General features: G+C 42.4%; 1 protein-coding gene across 1 annotated transcript; it reads left to right on the forward strand.

Annotated features, from left to right (window-relative positions):
- The first annotated feature begins 6,253 nt into the window (after positions 1-6,253).
- On the forward strand, positions 6,254-7,090 carry LOC135491034 (uncharacterized). The gene has a single exon (XM_064776670.1). The coding sequence runs from the start codon at positions 6,254-6,256 to the stop codon at positions 7,088-7,090; it is 837 nt and encodes a 278-aa protein (XP_064632740.1).
- Positions 7,091-23,557: the final 16,467 nt, after the last annotated feature.

The following is a 23,557-nucleotide window of genomic DNA, read 5'->3' on the forward strand; positions in this document are numbered from 1 at the left end:
AACTTTCAAAGCCAAAGCCACTTGACTGAAAACTAAATAAACTTTTTACACTATAAAATTAACTAGAAGTCATCCATCACCACTGCACTCGTTTTGAGCAATTTGGTTATAAAAAATAATGTAATACATGCCATTTTGGCCACGGCAATCACTTGTGAAAAAGTGAGTACACTATAAGTACCCACTTTAAATTGCACACAGATGGCAAGCACTGTCATGATAGGCCTACAGTATTATCTCCTCTAATATAAAGGAATAATAATGCGAATAAGGCCTGAACCCAATGATGCATTTTTACTCCCTGCGCGTCGCGGTAAACCCGTTTTTGTTAACTTATATAGTCCAGTGTGCTGCGTCTGAACAATGGGCAAGGCGTAACGGGGTGTGAAATCTACAGTAAAACATATCAGTGGGTTCAGGCCTTCACACCAGACAATCCATGTATGGTGCACAAGTGATAAATCTCTCACTGCTATATTCGATCCAGTGAAACAGCTTTATACTGTTTGATACATAATCGAGGACGCACACCCATCCCCACAGAGAGGATATTAACAGATTCCAAATGCTAGTAGATTCTGAAAACTGGTTTATTCTCACTGCAGTCCTACTGTTCCTGCTCCTATCCTTTGGGCCGGCCCGTGTTGCTTGTCTCCTTGACTTCCTACTCTTGGTATAAAGTTTACTCCTCCAGAGCATATATATGTTGTCTACTTGACTCAATTACACAAACTGAACTGACTAACTAGCAAAGTCCACCTGTAAAACTACACTAGTCTCACCACCTGGACTCAGGTGGTACTACTAAAAATTAACTGAATATGTTCCAATAACAGATTCAATCAGAAACCTCTTCTTGGAAATCTGCAGCATGTTTGCGCTTCCTGCCTTTCTTTGCAGACCGAGTAACGGGCTTCTTTCCACTCATGTAACACGTTTTGCAGATTGGACGCACAACACCATTCTGTTGCAGTCACTTTGAGCAAGATCTGTGTTCGCACAGTAAATACAGCATGCTTCAAAGACCGCCTGGGTTCCTGAAAAAGATTTTATTGTTTCGTATCAACATCTAGCATTTTCGCTTTTTGGTCACTACTTAAGAATTTATTTAAGACGCAGGAGGACTCGTGAACTTCAACATGATACATGTATGTTTTAGTTCACATATCCTCCCCATATTAATATGTTAATAAAGTTCATAAGTCCTCCATATGGCCAGAGTCCTCTATTAAAACATGTGTACATTACGTGTACATTGTTGTGCATAAGTTTTGGTAAAAAAAGTACTCATTGGAACAATCAATCTGCACAAAATTTTATATGTGTCAAGAAGAACCCTTTGCCAATAGCATAATAAAGTTTAAAAACATTCCAATACCGATTGCCTGAGAAAAAGAGATTTCCGTACACCATATCCATCAAAACGTCACTGGCGCATTGATATGGCCCTGTCAAAGTACAATTCTAAACTGACCAGTGAGACCACATTTTCTTAAATATATTATCAAAAAGCTTTGGCTGAAAATCAGGAATAGAATAAGTTTTAAATACTAGGAATTTGATTTGAATCTCATATGAATCATAGCTTTTATACAAAACTGTCACCTCTCCTGGTAGATGTGCATAACAGTATAGTTTCCAATGCTGTCAGTCTTTTACACTTGTCATCGAAATTAAATCAATCTGCAAAAAAGATAAACTCCATTTATAAAACAGGAAGGAGGCATTTAGGTCAAAATACCATGAAACCTCTGAGGACCTACCTGAAACAAGCATGTCCTTTTGTTTCTTGTCAAGGGCAATACCCCACTGCATCTTTTCCTGCAAGCATGGGCGGTCATCATCATTAGTGTCCAGACCATAGATCATGTCTTGTATACCTTCATTGTCTTGTCGTAGACTGAATCAGGAAGGAAGTGTAGCTGCTTGAAGTCCTCTGTGGGCATCCAGGGTGGGCACATGCTGCAGTACCAACACTGGTCATCTAAAGCACACTTCTTAATCTACAAAGAATTAAGTATAAATGGACTGGCTCTGGATGGGAATAGACTGGACTTGACTCTATTCATGATTTGAATAATCTTTTTATATAAAATACATGTAAGAGGCTCATATCCGATAACTAAGTATCAGGTTCAAGGACTTGATTTTAATGCCAAACCAACTTGTCCACAGGGCAACAACCATAGTGATACATACCTAAGGAATGACAGCATATCATCTTGAGATAAAGATTTTCCATTCTGCAGCCTTTGTACTGAAGTCTCTGAAATCTTGCCTCTAACAAGTGGATGACATCTTGCATGGAATTGTTGAATGTTTCAGCACAGCCAGGTCCACAGCAGCCTCAGTGCGAATACTTTTCATCATCGACTTTGACTTCATTTTGGATTCAAATTCCAAATCCATCTTTTCCCGTGTGAGAGCAACGTTCTGAAGTCCTATATTCAAAGTTGACATAATTTGCTCAGCTGGTTTAGCCCAACTTCCATGGGGAGCAGTGTGTACCACGCAGTACAGGTCAATATCCAAGGCAACAAACACCAATGTTGCAGCTATTTTAACAGAAATATAGTTTGTTCTATGATCTGGGCCCCCATCTGAAAACACCACAAGTATTGGTGACAACAACGACACAGAGTCCTCGCTGCAGTCAGCTCTGAGCAATTTACCTCAATAACGCCATTTTATTTGCCCGACTTACCCGTTCAAAAAAAGACCCCATATTGGCGACATGCTCTTCAAATGAGTCGTTCCCAAGAATCACATCATCCTTAAATGTTATCCAACCCATGGATGACCTTGTTGATTAGTCGCCGGTTGAACTGGCGTTTTTCAAACCAAAAGCCATAACCTTGTACTGATGCAATCCCTTTGGGGTTACAAATGCAGATATCTCTTTGGCTCTCTTAGTCAGTGGTACAGCCCAATAGCCTTTCAGCATATCAAATTTGCTGATAAACTTGGACTCGGCAACTTTCTCAACACGGCCCTCAATTCTTTTATTTGGAAAATTGTCTGATTTTGTCAGCGAATTAACGTGACGAAAATTCTTGCAAGCCCTGTTCGTTCCGTCCTGTTTTGGGACAGGAACGGTGGGTGAACTCCTGGTACTATTACTGGACTCAATGAGATCATTGTTTGACATGTATTCTGTGTCTTCTGATAGGATTAGCACAATATGGCTGCTGTTTCACTGGCTGAGTGTCACCTACATCTATATCATGTTCTATCCAGTTGGTTCCAGTATTAAGATGTGTGAATTTTCGAGCTTTGGACTGGACCGATCATTGATCGTGGGTCCATCTCCCCAGACACTGAGACAACACCTTTTGACTAGAACGGTCGATAGCCACTTGACTCTCAGTTAGAACCAAACAAAGCATCACAAGAGACAAGCTTGTTCCCCTGCTTGGAGTGGAGGAAGCGTTCTTTCTAGTCCATGTCCAACACTCGGAAACTTTTTGCCCAAGCTTGTGACAATATCGACACTCATTGGGATGCAACCCCAACGCCGACACGGACCCTGATGCTAGAGTTGAACCTGAAACTGATGAAGTTTTGTTACCATTACCAGTTTGACCATCATTCTTCTGAAAAGGTTTCCGATCATTGCGCTTCGAATTACCCTACTGATGGTTTGGTTTTCTGAGAAATGATGACTTATGTGTTAATGCCTAGTCATCTGCTAGTACTGCAGCTTCCTTTAGGTCACGAACTTTAAGCTCATCCAAGAAGGTATTGACCACTTGAGGTAAGCAGTGCTGAAATTCTTCAACAAGAATCAAGTTTTTCAAATGATCATAACTCTTAGCTTCAACTGCAGTACACCATTTATGGAATAGGCCCTCCTTATATCTGGGGAACTTAACAAATGTCTTACTGTCAGACTTTCTCAAATTCTGAATTTTTGGCAATAGGCCTCAGGTACCAGCTATAAGCCTTTAGTATGGCCTCCTTGACTACCTTATAGTTGGCCGACTCGAAAAAAGTCAGAGCTGCGTATGCCTCCTGGGCCTTACCCCTTAACACACTTTGTAATAGCAGAGTCCAAACATCAGCGGGCCAACTCAAACTTGTTGCACCTTTTCGAAATGTTGAAAATACTTACCAACATCCTTCTCTTCGAAGGGAGGGGCCAACCTTACATGTCTGCAAGGATCAAACAACGTTCTTGCGGAAGTTATGGAACGAGAAGCTTTGGCAATAGACTCTTGAACATCAAGTTCGCGCATTTTCAGATTGTGATCAAGTTCCATCTGAATTTTTGTTTTAGCCAACTTTTGCTCCTGCAACTGGTGAGCCCATTCCTGTCGCTGTAAGTTCACCTACATTCGGATTTATAAGCGTTTAAGTTTTACAGCTTCAGACTCACCAGTTACTCCTTCTATCTCTCCTTCTAGCTCTCCTTCAGGTGCATGCAAAATCTCTGAGAACAAGCACTGAAGAAATAGTCTCCAAGACATCGGACTTTTTGGACTTGGTGTCAACAGTAGTTACGCCATATTTGTTTGTGAGCTGAAATAAATCTGGCTTAGGCAACCCAGTTAACAAATCTGGGGACATCTGGTGTTGTCAAGAGGAAAAGTACCTAAAAAATTAGGTCGTACATACAATCTTGGCACTGAAAGAGTTAAAATATGCCCCAAAATGCCATAATATTTGACATGCCATTATTCATTGCGTGTTGTCTTCACGAACTCTGTGTTATGCTCGCGAATTCCAAATTTGTGGAAGGGTTTAATAGTTTTGGGGTGGAGAACAGCCAGCCCTTTCAGTTCGAGTCGAATGCCCTCGACGCCCAAAATAGTTGTTTTGCATTTCGAATGTGGAAGTGTGTTTACCTGATTATGTCACACTTTCATACCTCAACATGTGGTAACTGCGAAAAGAAAATCTAAATGAAATAACTGTTACAAGCCCTCATTAAACAAATTAAATGCCAAAGTGTGTAATTTTACTTTAGCGCGCGACAACAATATTGGGCAAACATTTCCAGTTTTATTGTAACTTCACAACTGCAGAGATTAACCCTTTCGCTGTGAAAGTTTCTTTTGGCAGGCGCTGCCATGTGCTGACAGTCGATACCAATAATGAACAGTGAACTTACTTTTAGCAAACAGTTAAAACTATTCAAGATTTTTCGCCATCTGTACTATTAGGTTGAAACTAATCATCCCCAAGTGCGTTGGGAGACAAAGTGCTGGTGAATTGATATTTTGGAAGGACAAGACGTGCTATGCCTGTCACCTGACTTATATAAGACCATGGGAACAAGTGTCATGACATGCTATGCACGTCATCCACGGCAAAAGTAGAATTCAGCCCTCTTTAAAAAATAAACTTGCAACACTGCACCAAAAACAAAAAGAATCTGGAACCGAAACTTAAACTTAACGTCACAGAAAGCACAATACAACATACAGTTTTCTGTTGCACAACTCAAGTTTTAAATAAATGACTTAACTACCGCTCATGACAACAAAACTTAGAAATAATACAGGAAGCGTTACGAATATAAAGCAGTCATTTTTCAAATACATACAATTCATGAAATACACAAGCGCAACACAAAAAATACCGAGTCAGACAGCGCTTTTTTTATCAAACTAGCACCTCGAGCTTCAAAAAAATATAAAGCTCACCTCGACTACTGAATATCATGACATTTTTGGAGGTGAATTCTTTTCACGAGATTTTAGTGATGCTTAGACAAACGCTGACTTGAAGGCGCAAAACTTTCAACTATAATTCGATAATTACAAGCTTACGTTGTTTGTTTTCTTCATTGGTTATTTCCATGAAATCGCCATCTGAGAAAACTGGCCTTATTTAGCAGATTTGTGATGGTTGAAACAATACACATATCTCTTAGTATTCTCATATGACAAACTGAGGACAAACATAATTAACATGCAGCATTTGGGAAAATTGATACACCCACTAATTGCATACAGATTGATGCACATGGCATGCATTAAGACTACCTATTGGTGTCACCTGGTGTTAGAAATAGGAAACAGATGCAGTTGGACAAATAATAAATATATTTGAACAACAGAAACAACGTGATATTTAGTCTTATCACCAAGTGAAATGAGCTAATTTGCCGACTTTTTGAAGCGTTTTACTACACCAAGTGGCCCATGCCTCCTCCCCAATTGCTGCATCTCCCAAATGGCCCATGCTTCCTCCCCAATTGCTGCATCTCCCCAATGGCTGCATCTCCCAAGTGGCCCATGCCTCCTCCCCAATGGCTACGTCTCCCCAATGGCTGCATCTCCCAAGTGGCCCATGCCTCCTCCCCAATGGCTACGTCTCCCCAATGGCTGCATCTCCCAAGTGGCCAATGCCTCCACCCCAATGGCTGCATCTCCCAAGTGGCTCATGCCTCCACCCAAATGACTGCATCTCCCAAATGGTTGCATCTCCCAAGTGGCCCATGCCTCCTCCCAAATGGCTGCATCTCCCCAATGGCTGCATCTCCCAAGTGGCCCATTCCTCCTCCCTAATGGCTGCATCTCCCCAATGGCTGCATCTCCCAAGTGGCCCATGCCTCCTCCCCAATGGCTACGTCTCCCCAATGGCTGCATCTCCCAAGTGGCCAATGCCTCCTCCCCAATGGCTGCATCCTCCCAATCACTGCATCTCCCAAGTGGCCCATGCCTCCTCCCCAATGGCTGCATCCACCCAATCACTGCATCTCCCAAGTGGCCCATGCCTCCACCCCAATGGCTGCATCTCCCAAATTGTTGCATCTCCCAAATGGCTGCATCTCCCAAGTGGCCCATACCTCCACCCAAATGACTGCATCCTCCCAATCACTGCATCTCCCAAGTGGCCCATGCCTCCTCCCCAATGGCTGCATCCACCCAATCGCTGCATCTCCCAAGTGGCCCATGCCTCCACCCCAATGGCTGCATCTCCCAAATTGTTGCATCTCCCAAATGGCTGCATCTTCCAGGCGGCCCATGCCTCCACCCAAATGGCTGCATCTCCCAAATGGCTGCATCTCCCAAGTGGTCCATGCCTCCTCCCCAATGGCTGCATCTCCCAAATGGCTGCATCAGCTCCCAAGGTCATGGTGTGAAATCTCTCAGTTCATTTTTAGCTCAGCTGACAAAGTCAGCTGAGCTAGTCAAATAGCTATTCGAGTGGTGTCCGTCCATCCATCCATCCATCCATCCATCCATCCATCCATCCATCCATCCATCCATCCATCCATCCATCCATCCATCCATCCATCCATCCATCCATCCGTGGACAAAGTTGGGCATTTTGTTATCATACAACCGAGGCACTTCAAATCTAGTCTTGCTTATAAACACCGCAGAAAATGTTGCTTACAGAAAAAAATTTGGGCGATTCGACTCAAATTCAGCTCCCCAGGGGGCAAAATGCGTAAATGAAAAAACAATTTTTTGACGCTCTATTCCAGTAGATAAAAGCTTGAAATAAAGTTGTTTATCGTAATTTATGCAGATCTTGAGTCCAGCTGATGGGCGATGTTTTGATTTGTGTTCAAACTATTGGAAACTTCGGAAATTAGTTCTATTAGTTCTACTATTCTGTAGGAGTATATTATAGCCATTGATGTTGACAGCTAAAAGCACGAAAACTTTGTTCAGGTTTCTCGTCCAATCACGTGACCTCTCCAACACTCGATAATGCACTCTTTTCGTCCACGTTTTAGGCCAATCTTCGGCCTGTACATGAAATCTAATAAGCGCAGTACTTAAATCAGATGTTTCTCTCGCCTTGAAAACATTCCTGGGTAAAATCCATTGAGATTAGCCGAGTTAATCCACTTTTTCCGTGCCTAAAATCTCTGCCGCTGAATTCTATAAATAGAAACTATTAACATCGCGGCAGTGTGGTTCCCATTGTGCGCCCTCCCACTTCACACCATGTCAGGAACTTTTACGGAGAGAGAGGGCGTGCGGTAAGAAGAATGGCCAAAATGACATCACGTTTTCCTGGCAATGTCTCTTGCCAGACCAGTCAAGCATTGGGAAAGCATCTTTAATTCAGACAACGTTAGAACTAGAAAAACGAATATGTTAATTTGAAAAATTAAAAGCACATTTCACCACTAACCAGCCAAATCGGAATACGACGGCGCAAAATGTTCTCGCTTTCCTCCTGCTAAAAGACCTTGTTCCCGCACTCCTATTTTAATTTATCCCAAGGAATATGATATGATCTGTTTTCACTTTTTGGCTCACCGTAGGGGAGTCTATGCAATACTGCAATGTCCGTCGTCCGTCGTCGTCGTCCGTCGTCGTCGTCCGTCGTATCCTAGTTCAAAAACAGTGGCACGTTTTTAACCGCTAGGCCTATGAACTTAAAACTTTGTACACATGACCCCCTAGGTCAGATGACCCGTGACACTAAATTTCTGTCCGATCTGGTTCTCTACTTGGCCACCAGAGGGCCAAATGTGGATATCTAAAAAGTGTGATATCTCGCTTATTAGTGACTTGTTTTCGATAAAACTTTTGTGGTAGGTACTCATAGCAAGGATACATCATATATCTTAGGGGTTTTTAATTTGATCTACTTTTCAAGGTCGCAGAGGTCAAATGGCGTGAATTGGCCGTTTGAGTGTAACTATGGCACGTTTCTCAACCACCAAAGCTATGAGCTTGAAACTTGGTACATATAACCCCCTATATCAGATAACCTCTGGTGCTGAATTTCAGCCTGATCTGATTCTTGACTTTGCCACCAGGGGGCCAAAACAGAAAAAGTAAGAAGTGCAATAGCCTGCTTATTAGCAAATTGTTTTTGATGAAATTTTTATGGCAGGGACCCCTAGCAAGGTTACCTCAGATGTTGCACCATTTTTCGGATTTGACCTACTTTTTAAGGTCGCAGAGGTCAAATGGTGTAAATTTGCCGTTTGAGTGCAACTATAGCACGTTTCTCAACCGCAACAGTTATGAACTTGAAACTTTGAACAAATGACCCCCTAGGTCAGTTGACCTTTTACACTGAATTTTGGTTCGGTCTGATTATTGACTTGGCCACCAGGGGGCCCAAACTCAAACCTCAAAAAGTGTGATTTCTCGCTTATTACTGATTTGTTTTTGATAAAAGTTTCATGGTAGGTACTCCTAGCAAGGATACATCACATATCTTACGGGTTTTTGATTTGACCCACCTTTCAAGTTCACAGAGGTCAAAGTTGAAAACTTTACCGTTCTTGGTACGTTTTGTCGTTGTTCAATGTAAAGAGTTTTAGTTTTGTGTAATGATGCATCTAAGAAGCCACTATTTGTATGCCAAGTTTCAGCCAGATCGGAATTCAAATATGGCCGAAATTGCATGTTTTGTGGGTTTTTCCTCGTATTGTGGCAATCCAAAGGTTGTGAGTTCAAACCCCGGTCAAGGACAGCCAAAAATATTTTTATTTTTCATCTTTTCCTTTTTTCTTTTCTGAGTTCTATCTTACATTTTCTTCATTTTTTGATTTATTTGGTGCCATAGATTTAATTAGGCGGCCATCTTGGAAATCGTTTTTGCCGATTGCTGTAGTGTAACGAGTGATGAAATTGTTATGGTCGGGTGGATGTGTCTACATCACATATCACCCTGGTTTGTTATTTGACCTACCTGTCAGGGTCACTGAGGCCAAAGTTAAAAATATATTCACCATTGTCATGGAGTGGCACGTTTCTCCACTATCATTTTCACCTAGACTCTACAAGCTTGGAACCACAAGTCTCGGATTCACCACTTGGCCAGGGCCGGCTCTGAACTGGTCACAGATGCATGTATAAATTATGAGAGGCCTACATACTGTAGCACTTTCTGTAACTGTCTACTAAAAATACTTATGGTGAGCACAATGGCCCCTGGCCGTTTCATTTGTAATTAAATGGTATTCATATAATGAGATCAATAGTAGTGTCCGTGTCAGATCCCATCATGGAGGTATAAATAATTATTTATACCTCCATGATCCCATCGTTCAACTAGTCTTCTCTCCCCAGGTGCCTCACACGGACCTTCACGTCCTCATACTCAAGACCAACTCTTACAATATCGCCCTCAAAACAACCCTGGAGTCATGAATTCACAGGTGCTCCTGTGAAATCTCAGTTCTAGTTTATTTATCAAACTTTATCGAGGGTTACCCGGTTATCGAATCGAATGGATGTGTCGATCGTCGGGGCGGATTGATATGTGGTTAGGTTGTGCGTCCAAGGCGATTACTAATAGGTCATTCAGTTAGTTTGAGAAAGATCATGATCATGAAGATGCGTGTTGTGTTATCATAACTGGAAAATAAGTTGAAGTTATTATTAGTACTACGATTCTTACATGAGTAAAAAGTAGACGTTTTAAGCAACACAATAATGTTACTCCCATTTTTTCTGTAAAGCTATACTGAACTAGGGATATCTTCCGTTGCCTCCTGTAATATTTACATACCATGGCTGATTAGTTCAATCATATTTCATCCAGCTGGCAGCTCTGCATTGGAAATTTTAGTGGTATAACGTGTTCTCTTGACCTTCAAACAGTAGTATAAAGCCGATATTTACTACTTTATACCCTCAGTCCTATGTTATTAGGTCATCCAGCTGAGCGCCAGGCCCTTGGGCCTCTTGTTACATACAGAGTTTCTCTGACAGTGAATTTAAACCCTTTCTTCTAGTGGCATGAAATTTTCACAGATTAATAAATGATACATAAGTGAAATGATTGGCAAAAAAAATCCTTGCGTCATCGTAAATGAGTGGTCTTGTATTAAAATACATTGTGTTACATGTAGTTCAAGCATTGTACTAGGTCCCAGGTAGTGTACTGGAGACAGAAAAAATGTGACAAAGCCGAAAATCACCAACTGAGTGCTCACAAGATTTGTCCAACTTGTTACTTCACCTAGTGACTCTGCCTCCTCACTGCTTCAATGCCAGTGGCTCCACCGCGCAATTATTAGGACAATACTCAAAACATGCAGCATGTAGCCATCAAAAAATAACCAACGACTTAATCCAGGATTTGGCTGACAGAGCTAGCATCAGGACAAATGCCCCCCCCCCCCCCCTCAAGAATGTGTTTTCTGATATTTGGGGCCATTTGAAGAATGCTTGAGTTCTCTGAACTTCCTTCAACCTTATTGTCCTGGTTTTAAAGGCAGCGATAGAATTTCTAATGCTGTTGCGTCATTCGGATCCAAATCCAGGCGACATGGTGGTTTGCCGAGGTTTGCATTCACATTTCTTGGTGGCTCTTGGTTCAGTTCCTCCTTGTAAAGTCCACCAACAAAGGCTTTCATATGTGCTGCCACCTTGTGAGATTTAGCTGCATTAATGTTAGCCCCTTGTAGTAGGTTAACCTTGGGCATCCAGAATATTGGGATGGATCCGTGTGAGAGATAATACTCCAGCTGAGAGTACAGTATGTAGGCCATCTCGACCAGGGGGCGCTCGTGGTCAAGGAAGTCTTCCATGTTGTGCATAAAGACAGTTTTCAGAAGATAACTTGTGAGGAATTTGTCGACAAAGTGTAACATGCCATCAACTTTCACGACAACTTGACAAACTACCGGATCCCTGAGACATTTTGCCAAGATGTAGGCATTCTTTAGCTCGTCTGGTAAGGCCTTGATGTGCTCGACCTCAAGCTTAGAAAATGTGACACGGTAGAGTCTCTCACATTCAGCTTCTTTGAAAGTCTTCCCGAATGAGCTGTCCTTGTGTGGAGGCTTGATAACCAACTGGTAGTGCCGTTTCTTGAGGCCATCATATCCCATCTTCCAGGTTTTCTTAATGGCATCATCCGGCCAGCCTTTTACTTGAATCACGGGTACAACGTCTATCGACACCACCAGACTGCGCTGTTTATCCTCCTTCCATCTCAATTTGACAACTGTGCTTGCACTGCCACCGCTAGCAACAGCTGAAGGGTTTGAAACGATCATGTCATCACTTGAATCAATTTTAGCCCAAATAAGAGAATGCACCAACTTACTGCTATCAAGAGTATTCCATCCGTCGAACCTTCTGTAACCATGGGAAACATCTGTAATTTTACTTGTGGGAATATCATGCTTGTACTGGACTGTGTAGTCAAATTCATCAGGGAATCCCTCCTTGGTTGATTTGGCTGAACCTCCAGTGAGTGTCACAATCGATGAGGTATTAGCAAGTATCGCCCTAATTTTGGTATCAATGGTTACTTTCAGGTTATTCAGTTTATCCTGATTTAGGCTCTTGACCGAACCCAAACCTGGGAATTCGATCAAACTGGAAGTGGAAATTATTTTCCTCTCTTCTACTTCATACGATGAAAGGGCCATTCTGAAGATATCCCAGTTAATGTCTTCACTAAAAGCAAGGTAGTGGTGGGGATTTTGACCACTCAAATCCACTGCATGTTGGTTAAGTTTTTAAAATCCAGCAATCGAGAGATACTTGTAAATATCAATAGACCCACTTTGAGATAAGTATTGTTCAAGTTGGACATCGTTGATGGAAGACAATGTTGCACCCAATGAGTGGAGCATTTGGACGCATTCAAAATGACTACGTGCGATAGCTGTTGCTAAAGGAGACTGTCCGTTTAGACCTACATAGTCTAAACCTGGTGTTTTGTTCATTTTTTCTAGAAAAATTACAACTTCTTTCTGTCCAAATCTCGCCGCCAGCAGTAACCATTGTTCAATGGTTTTCCTAAGGTTGGCTTTATCACTGATATCTTTCAAAAAGTTTTCAATGACATTAATCTGTCCGTGTACGACACAGTTGTCCCGAGAAGAAAATCCATCCTTATCCTTACTCTCACTGTCTGCGCCATGTTCAAGTAGAATCTGGACAATTTCTGTTTGACCTACCGTTGCCGCTTGGTTTAAAGGAGATTTCCCCTTGTTATCATTACTCTCTATATCAGCTTTCTGTTGGTGCAATGTCTCCATCGAGTTTTCACAATCTATAGTTGTGTGGAGTGGGCTGTGGCTGCTCGGAACACTTGCCTCGGCCATTTCACCTCTTTCTAAAAGAAGTTTCACAACCCTGTCATGTCCACCATGTGATGCAATCCAAAGGGGAGAACGCCCATCATCTGATTTACTCTCTATCAGTGCACCTCTGTCTAGGAGGAATTTCACAACACTCTCATGTCCATTATCTGATGCAGTCCAAAAGGGAGAACGCCCATCAACTGTTTTACTCTCTATCAGTGCGCCTCTGTCTAGGAGAAGTCTCACAACACTCTTATGGCCATTACATGATGCAACCCAAAGGGGAGAACGCCTGCCATCTGATTTACTCTCTATCAGTGCACCTCTGTCTAGGTGGAGTTTCGCAACACTCTCATGTCCATTATCTGATGCAGCCCAAAGGGGAGAACACCCTTTATCTGATTTACTCTCTATCAGTGCACCTCTGTCTAGGAGGAGTTTCATACACTCTCATGTCCATTATATGATGCAGCCAAAAGGGGAGAACACCCTTTATCTGATTTACTCTCTATCAGTGTACCTCTGTCTAGGAGGAGTTTCAAAACACTCTCATGTCCATTATATATGATGCAGCCCATCATCTGATTTACTCTCTATCAATGCACCTCTGTCTAAGAGGAATTTCACAACACTCTCATGTCCATTATCTGATGCAGTCCAAAGGGGAGAAAACCCTTTACCAATTTTAATCTCAATCGGTACACTACATTTTAAGAGAAGTTTTACGAAAATGTGATATCCTTTCTTTGATGCAATATGAAGGATCAGGTACCGTTCCCGGTACAGGAACAGGAACAAGACCAAGACCAAGGCCAAGACCCCGACCACGACCAAGGTTGAGACCACGGTCCAATAATTAAGCCAGAACAATCCAGAAGCATCCATTGCATCAGTCACTTTTTTCTCCTTCACATCTATGACGACATCTCATCGGATGCCCGTAGCCCTCTTATCAAACAGGAATTAATTATCAGTGCCTTCTTTGGCTGGCAAGTTGTGTAATTCGGTGCCATGTAAATGAAATATATATATATCCTTCTGTGGTTAAAGTGGGCTTTACCAGGTCTTTCTTCACAATCTTGAACCTGAGGCCAGCTCAGCTCTGTAAATTAAATAATTACAAAACCAAATGCATTTGTTTATTAATTTTTTCAGGTATAGATTAGAGATTTAATCCATGCTTGCTTTTTTAAAAGATCAAACTGTCTTTTTCAGCATTTTTTCGGTTGCTCGTTCAACAACATTCATTGCAGGTCACTGCTACAATTATATCTTGATTGCAAAACCCTTCATCAAATGGTGTCATGGCCTAGGCCTTTGCCTTAATGCATTCTATCAAGAGATTATCAAATTAAGATAGGAAAAGGCATTGGATAAAAAAATTAAAAAGAAGACAATTTTTGATGCAACAGCAGGCTGTTGTGCAGTGCTATACAGATGTCTTCTTCTGCATTCTGATTGTTTTAGATGCACACCAAACAGTCAGTCTGTTTTTGGCAACATATTCGGCTGTCCTAGGGAGGTCTCCCTCCGAGCCCGAGAGCTTTGTGATCAGGGTTGGTGTCCTTTGGTCAGTATTTTGCTGTATTCAGCTGCCCTTTGTATGTGCTGTGTCGACGCAATTAAGCTGGTTGAGGGGTCCCTGTGCAAAAACCTATTTTAGGCCCATGTTTGACAGATCTGGCTCAACCTAATTGCGTCGACACAGTATATGTGTGTTGAAAAGAGTTTGCAAAAATGCTACAACTAGTTCCAAGCAACATTACCAAGAATGAGGGTTGTGGATTTTATGGTTCACATTATGGGTTAAAGCAAGACCGTAGCACTTGACTCTTACCTTTGTGTTCTTTAAAGCATCTAGGATTTGTTCTTCTTAAGTTTATGCTGGCATCTATGCGAATTCGCAGGGGTAAATCTTGTTGACAATCATTTGCAGCCTCTATCAAGGTCAGCTATGTGTTCCTTTGAGTACGATTGACTCACGTATTCTGCTTTTATTGATGAGTTAGAACTGTTTAAAGAATATAAAATATGGTGGTTAGCATGATGGTTTGTTGATGGATAGGTATTTCTGAGGCCGAGGTTTGTTCTTCTTCTGTTTCCTAAAGTAAACAATTTTTCAGAAGGCCGGGTATATTTTGCAAGCCTCTCTCTGAACAAGCAAATTTTTTGCCATGTTTGGAGAGCCACTTGCCGAACAGCACTGAAAATCAACCCAGTCTGGCAAGCCCAGCTTTAAATATCAATGAGTTCAGCTCTCAATTCAGGACAAAACAGCCGGCCTTGCCTAATAGTCACTTTCTTTTTCTGAAAGTGTTTGACACTTTTCTGATTTTTTTCAGCTCTGAGATAGCAGACGTGTTATTTGTTAGTTTTATCACACAGAACTTCTGGTTGGAAAAACCTGCCAAGCCTGGTGTCATTGTGTAGATTTTTGTTTCCGTCTTTGATGTTGAATTACTAACCAGTAGACGAATGTGATCACTCCATGATTGTTTTATATATATATCTTTATTCTGAAAATCTTTGATATAATAGATACATTTCAGGATAGGGGGATAAAAAGCAAAAAAATTCTTTAATCAAATTTATGTCGGCACGAAGAACAGAGTGGAAACAGGATATACCGTAGACGCATACAGTACCAAGAAGAAATCAAATCTGAGAAAAACATTTGGTGCATACAATAAATATTTGTACTATTTGTACTATTTGTACATTATCACTCCATATTTCAGACTTAATGGACACAACATTAGCATAGCTTTTTCATCATACATCTGCAAAATGCATTCTGTGTCATTAACCAAGAATTCATGAAGACTAAGAAATTTTAACTTCAGAAATTTGCATGCATAGTGGCGCTAAATCGCAAACTCACCCCAGTGCCGAAATCAACAAATTTCAGAAGTTCAGAACTGGAATTGATCAATTGCCGCCATCATGGATGTCAGCATCCTGAGATTCAGGGTTTTGACAATCCTGCATCATAAACTGTGTCGCCAGTTCCGACTGTAAATCTTATTTAGGCCGAATTAGTGCCACTTTCTCTCATAAAACGTTTTATTTTGTTAATAAATAACCAAATATAATCTTTATAGATAGCATTTGACACTTAGTAGTGGATTTTAAGATGATTGTACCGAAAACTACAAATGCAGTGTAGGGCATCGCAGGCTTTGTGGTGATGCGATAGCCTCACAGCAATACGAAAGATTCTTTCCAGATCTACAGTTTCTGGCTAGTTTCACCAGTTTTGATTCCATAGAATAATATTATTCTTCTTGGCTCAATGGCACAAAAGAAAATTACCGGTACCATCTAAGTATAGCATTTTGGTTATAAAGATGACTGAATTTCAGGGTTATTGAAGAGTGCACATGTCACATGGACATCCGTTTAACAGTTTAGGAGGAAAAGGACTTCGTTGGATTTTCAAGATGGCGGCCATATTTGTCATGGGATTTGACTGAAAATTAGGGATATTGATAAGAGTACATAGATACATAATCACATGAAGTTTGGTTGCAATCTGATCATCAGTTTCGTAGAAATAGGCCTTTGTTTAATTTTCAAGATGGCCGCCTAGTGGCCATATTGGTCAACGGATTTGACTGAAAATCAGGGATGTTGTAGAGTGTACTTTGTAGTATATAGATATGTATAAGGTATCCTTGGCAACAGCCAATAGGAACATCCTGTGCCATCCCATGCCAGGCTCTGTTACATAACAGCCAAGAGATACCAAGGGATAGATTTGTAGTGAGGGAGATTAGCCTTGGCTCTCGTGAAGGAGAGATCGATTAATAAACATCATAAAGAGATATACGTGTTGTTCAAGTGTTAGGAGTTGAAGAACCTGGAGCGCGCACCCCCATATACTACATGGCGACCTTCGGCCAGGAACTGTTATACAGGATATAACTCCGAGAACAACAACAAAAGACACGATAAACGCCGAAGTGAACGGAAAGGTTCTATACTTCATGTACATAGATCTGTAGATAACAACGAGCGTTTACTTGCGGTCATCAGGGATGACTTTGTGATAGCTGATGCACGAGAGTAGAATTCCTTGGGTACAGTCAGCAGTTCCAGCTTGGAAGAGTGTTTAGGAGGCTAACATCTCTAGAAACGTTCATAGTTGAACACTTTATTCCTGTTAATCAGACAGGGTTTTCTTCGAAGAGCACAGATCGTGTTCAATGACGGCAACCATAAACGACATCGTCTATAGTCTGCGACCGGTTTGCCAACTTATTTGTGCCAAAAAGTGATGATCTCCGGGAGAAGATACGCACACTGCCATGCTGTGTTTCTGCCGTGCTGGTGCGTGAGGAAGGAAGGACGTCCGATTCCACACAGATCGTGCTGATAACCAGAAAACAAGAACTGCACTTGTGAAATAAGAACTGCACTTGTGAGGTGAAGAGACGATGATGTTATTGTGACCATCCCTCTGTGCCTTCAATAGAAGTCCTTTTGACTGTTATGAACATTGATTTCACGTCTTGAGAACATTTCTTTGTGACCTGTTCGCAAAATCGATTCTGTGCTTTCTGTGGTTAATGGATTCAGTTGATAAACGGATTCTTGGGAAGTGGTAAGTAGAATTGAATTTCATTTTTGCATGACAGTATAAAGCAGACCACTTTGTTCATCTTCATATTCAACTCCTATATTCGTCTCTTGCATATCGATATAATTCCTCATCATGGCTTTGCGTCCGACGGTTTATCTTCCTAGTCGTTTCGAAGGCGAGGCACTGAGCCATGAAAAGTGCACAGCACATTTCTTGTCGTTTGTCGACTACCTAACGGCCCACAATCTTCAGGCCCCGGCCGATGCAGCCGCAGTTCTCGAGGTTTGTCAGCGGTTTAAGCGGACGCTCGCAGGTTCTGCCCGTTTGTGGATGGAAGGGAAGGTCTTTGCGACAGTAGAGGAGTTAAAAGCAGCGTTCCTACAGCGTTTTAGTCTGACCCATTCAGCATTTGCAAACGTTCGTTTGTTCAATGAGCTCGCACACAAACCAGGCGAATCAGCATACCAACTTTTGAGCCGCATTCGGATTGCCGCGAACCGTATAGGCTACGGTGATCAACAGGTTTTAAACAGGTTTCTTGGGGCATTGCCCGTTAAGTGTCAATCAGCAGTCATCATGGCAGCGCCAGATGATGCCAATGCCGACGCCCTGGCAGCCCGTGCACAGAGATATTTTGACATGGGTTCGCAAGTCGACGCCGCGAAGGAAGTGAGTTTCGCCACAATAGCAGATAACACCCCTGAGTCGGATAGTATATGTGAGAAATTGGCAGAACTGTCGTTACGCATAGATGCAATACACCAAGCCCAGACCCAAGAGCAAGTACGAGGACGACCACACTCGCAAACAAGAGACAACGGTAGAGACGGTTCATCACAATCGCATCCGTCCCGCCCAAGATCGAATGATCGGCAGCGACACCCTCCCCGATACGACAACAGGCAGAGATCGCAGTCCGGCGAGAGGAATTATAGACGAAGATTTGCGGGCAAGTGCCATTACTGCCAGGTTCCCGGACACAGGATCGCCAAATGTTGGAAGCGAATGGCCGACCAGCAGCAACAACCCTCGCATCGTCAACAGCAGCCTTACTACATGCAGAGGTCGCCCAACGCGCCATATGATATGTACCAACAGCAGACCGGAACTGGAGCAGCCAACTGCCATTTTCAGAACGAGCCCTACAGACATTAGCTCGACGTCGACGCGGAATATTTAGGCGATCAACCAGCAACGTTGCAACTCAATGAGAGAAATTATATAAAGGGCACATTACCAGATGGTAAATCAATCCTGACTCTTATAGATAGCGGTGCCACAAAAACATTGATAAGCCAGGCATGCATTACAAACATCTTTCAACCTTAAAGCCGGTTAGGATTGACCCCATTCGATTTCGCATAGGTAATGGTCAGTTTCTTGAGGCTAACACTGCAATCAATGTGCATATCACTTTTCAGGGTAGTAAGTTTCGGATTTACGCTATTATTGCCAATAATCTGGTAGGTCCTGATATGCTTATCGGTACATCAACTCTCAGTGAATTGGGTGGTCAGTTAGATTTTTCATCAAACAGGTTTAAAGTGAAACCAAAGAAAATTTGGTTTGGTCCGGTTGAACAAGTTTTCATCAAACCAAATGAGACGAAGTTCGTGCAGATTAGAGGGTCGAAAGTTCCTAGTTTATTGCGTAACTCAGAGGTTATCTTGGAATCTGGACATCACTTGGCTAGAATCTGCCCAGATCGCATGTGTTTCAGATTACGCAAAGGTAAAGCAACAGTCCATGTGAAAAATAACACGCCAGACACCATTCGGCTTCAAAAACATAGGCCCATTGCGTCACTCGACACAACTCACATGGTGATGGCAGCCGAAAGTTTGCAACTCTCGACAGGAGGTAACTCGCATGACTCCCCATCAGGCAGCTTATCCGACATCCAACGTGCCAATCTGCAGCATTATCCTCATCTTACATCTGATGACTCAATATCCAGGCTTACAGAAGAGGAAGTAATCAGACAGTCGATGGATTTAACTGATAGTATTTTATCTCCCACAGAGCGAGAGGAAGTGTATAATCTTGTGAAGGAAAATCGCCAAGCCTTCAGTTTATACGGTGAATTAGGTTCTTGTCCAGATATTGAGGTTGATTTTGAACTCTCTGATCCAACCCCCTTCTATATACGTCCATATCCGGCATCCGAGGGTAACAAGCGCATTATAGATGCTGAGATGTCTAAATTGGTCAAGTTAGGTGTTTTGGAAAAAGGTCACACATCGTATACTTCGCCAGTTTTTCTCATCGCCAAAAAGGGTACAACTGAACGTCGTCTTGTAGCAGATCTCAGGTATTTGAACTCCAGGATCAAGAAAATGAACCATCCATTTCCATTGTTGACAGAGAGTATATCTCGAATAGGTAGATCTGGTTGTAAAGTTCTAAGTGTGCTTGACATCAAAAGTGCATTTTATTCTTTGTCTTTGAGTGAAAAGGCACAGAAATTCGTGGGTATTAATTCATATCATCGTGGTTCTTCATATTTCTATAAAAAGGTCCCAATGGGTTGTACAGTTTCACCGAGCAAGTTTCAAGAGGCCCTCTCACAGATATAAGGTGAAATCCCTAATGCGCATGAGTTCCTTATTAATATACATGATGACATCATTTTGTTTTCACGGTCTTCGGCGGATCACAAGGTTCATCTGCGCCAGGTGCTTTTAAAATTAGTTCAGCATGGGTTACGCATTTGTCCGAGGAAGGTAAAGCTCTTCAGACGCCGTGTGGTCTACCTTGGCCATATAATCCGAGTTGATGATGATGGTTACGTAAGGATTGAAGCAATGAGTGATAAGTGCACAGCGATTCGTAAGATGAGTAAACCAACTTCTTGTCGTCAAGTACGGAGGTTCATAGGTGCAGTAAACTATCTTTCAATGTATCTTCCAAAACTGCAGGAACATCTCAAACCTCTCCATGAACTTACCAAGAAAAGCAGAGTTTTTCATTGGAAAGACGAACATCAACGTGCATTTGACAAAGTCAAGGTCATGCTTACATCGCCAGCTCTCTTGCACGCGCCAAGTCGACACGGGCGATTTGTGATTTATTCAAACACATCTAGAATCGGTACAGGTAGCCATTTGATGCAAATTGTTGATGGCAAGAAACGATTGATTGCCTATCATTCGAAGCATTTGCCCAAAGCAGCACAATCATATTCAGTCAGCGAGCTTGAATTGTTTGGTCTTTTCATTAACGTTAAAGCTTTTGATTATGTTCTTCGCTCTCATGATTTCGACGCATTTGTGGATCATTCTTCATTAGTACAAATTGTTAAGTCCAAGTCAGCACCAAGCACTCCACGGTTACAGAAACTTCTTGAACGTTTGTCAATGTATTCCTTCAAATTAGGTTACCGTAAGGGTAGTGAAATGGAACTGAGTGACTTTCTGTCTAGGAGTCCACGTGATGATGACGAAGTGTTCGATAAAATATTGCCTGTTGCATTGACTACTCAGTTAGTACCAGAGTTTGATATGGCCGACGATAGCTTGTTTCCCGCGCAGAGAAGCGAGCGCATCGTAACACGTGGATACGCCAAGCAGATGGGAATAGTCCCCGCCCCGCTCTTCAAGCCACAAGAAAGGTCAACGCCACCTGTCCAACAGCGAACCCGAACACGTGCGAAGAGCCCAGACAATCAGACCATCAGGCATCCAATCAGAGAGGAACCGGCGACAATAGTTCAGCCAGTGCCAGCAGTTCAGCCAATCAGCCTTCGACTTGCAGCGGCAGCCAACGCCCGCACCACACAGACTCCTCCTACTCAGATCACCCAGCCTGAACCACGCCTTGTTGATAAGGGAGCAATCAGATCAAATCCTGAAGTACCAACCGCGATACAGCCGCAGACGTCAGAGGATGAGCACCAGACACCATCAGCCGACCAGATACGCCCTGCCGCACCTCTTATAACAAACATCGATGCTGTTGTAGCCAAACACATTCCAAAGCAGTATGAAGTTGATCGCATATTAGATATTATCAAGGGGAAAGTAATCAGGGATTATAGCCTCCCAATTGAGGTTAATGCCCTGCGCATGGCTCAACAAGCTTCTCCGGCATTTAAAAGTGTATACGATTACATAGCGCACAATATTTTGCCAAGCGATAAGCGTGCCGCTCGGTCTATTATGCCAAGGTCAGAACAGTTCATACTGGTGAATGATGTGTTGTTTAGGTTGTTTTTCCATACGAATGATGACCATTTCAGTTTTCAGTTAGCTATTCCGGAGCAGTACATTGACACTCTTATAAGCAGATATCACGACGGACTGCTTAGTTCTCACACGGGTACGGTAAAAACCTATCTGACACTGCGTAAGAATTTCTATTTCTGCGACAACATGTTTGAGCATATAGCGAGCTACATCAAAGGTTGTTCACGATGTCAGCAGATAAAGGGTAAAACCGATCACCTGCGACCATTTCACCCACGCATACCAGATCGTTACTGTCCGTTTGAAACAATAAGTCTTGATTTCAAATCAATGCCTACTTCAGTCACTGGTTTCAAGCATGTAATGATAACTAGTTGCGCTGTGACACGTTACATAATTTGTACGCCTCTTAAGTCCTTACAGGCCGAGACAATTTGCGAAGCTTTTCTCCAAAAGGTTGTAACAATGTTCGGTGTCCCGTCTGTAGTTGTCACAGACGCCGCGACTTCGCTCACAGGGAAACTGTTCTCTCTTCTCTGCTCAGCACTCGGTATCGATCAACGTTGCATAAGTGTAGAGAATCACGGTTCAATGATGGTTGAGCGTCATATGCGTACAGTAGGGGACATGATTAAGTCCAACTTAGGTCCATATGGTAATGATTGGGTATGTTACGTCTCAGTAGCACAATTCAGCTACAATTCATTCTTCGCCCCACCTTGGCGGACATTCGCCATATTACTTGTTGTTTCTTCGTGATCCGCCAGATATCAGTGGTATTAGGTTCAAGGTCGATTTAGGTTTGTCGCATTCCTACCAAGAGTACGTAGACAGTCTGAAGGAGAGATTCAAACACATTGCCAAGACCATGCTTGAATTACAGCATCACCAACAGACAGCGCAAAACGCGAAAATCAGCGACAGGTTGGACAAGTGTCCATTGTATGCAGTTGGTCAACTAGTTTACTTACATAAACCTAGCAGTGCAAGTGCACAGGTTGCATCTCGTAAATTCAAGACAGTATGGTGTGGTCCATTCGCAATTCATCAAGTGTTAGACCGTACGCATTATGTGCTTTGCACCCTGGATGGTAAAGTATTGCAGGATGTGTTTGTGTACAATCGTCTAAAACCAGCGTTTATCCAGACAAATTCTGATCGTCTAAACATCACCAACCTGCAAAAACTTCGCCACGCACTCAATAAAGCTGACAGCCAGGATGCGCAAAATTTGTATGAACAGACAGTCCATTACACGGATGAGTGTGGTACGGAGATTTGCGAGACAAGCGAGAACTGGACAATATTCGCATCAAAATGCGACCCCATCGATTTGACCGCGCACGTAGCATCTGCCGCAGAAAACAATGGCTTCGCCGCTCCAACAGTTCTTTCAGAAAAACAGCAAAATGTTCTCCTTCAAGCACTGGAAGATGCGCCAAAACCTGACTCCACTTTAGTGTTACACAAAGGTAGATTCAAAGGAGGTAATCTGCAAGTCTTAGTTTCACTCGATGGTAAGGAGAAGAGTCCGAAGGAACGGTATTGGTGGGCAATTCATTTGTATCCAGACAAATCGAACAAATTTTAACGAAAGGTTTTATGTCATGCAAAGGATCCCCTCGCAATTTCGCGAGTAGGCTTTTCGTTTAATATGTGGCCACGATTCGTGGTCCATCGCGTTTTCAAATTTGTGCTTTAGATTTCAATTGAAACATGGCCAAATTTCAAGTTGGTTTTGTAATAGTCGCACACCAATCCAATGTGTGTCGACGCTTTGTTTGTAAATAGTTAGATGTGTTTAATTGTGTAGTCATTAGC

This window comes from Lineus longissimus, chromosome 7 (genome assembly GCF_910592395.1).
Source record: "Lineus longissimus chromosome 7, tnLinLong1.2, whole genome shotgun sequence".
NCBI lineage: Eukaryota > Metazoa > Nemertea > Pilidiophora > Heteronemertea > Lineidae > Lineus > Lineus longissimus.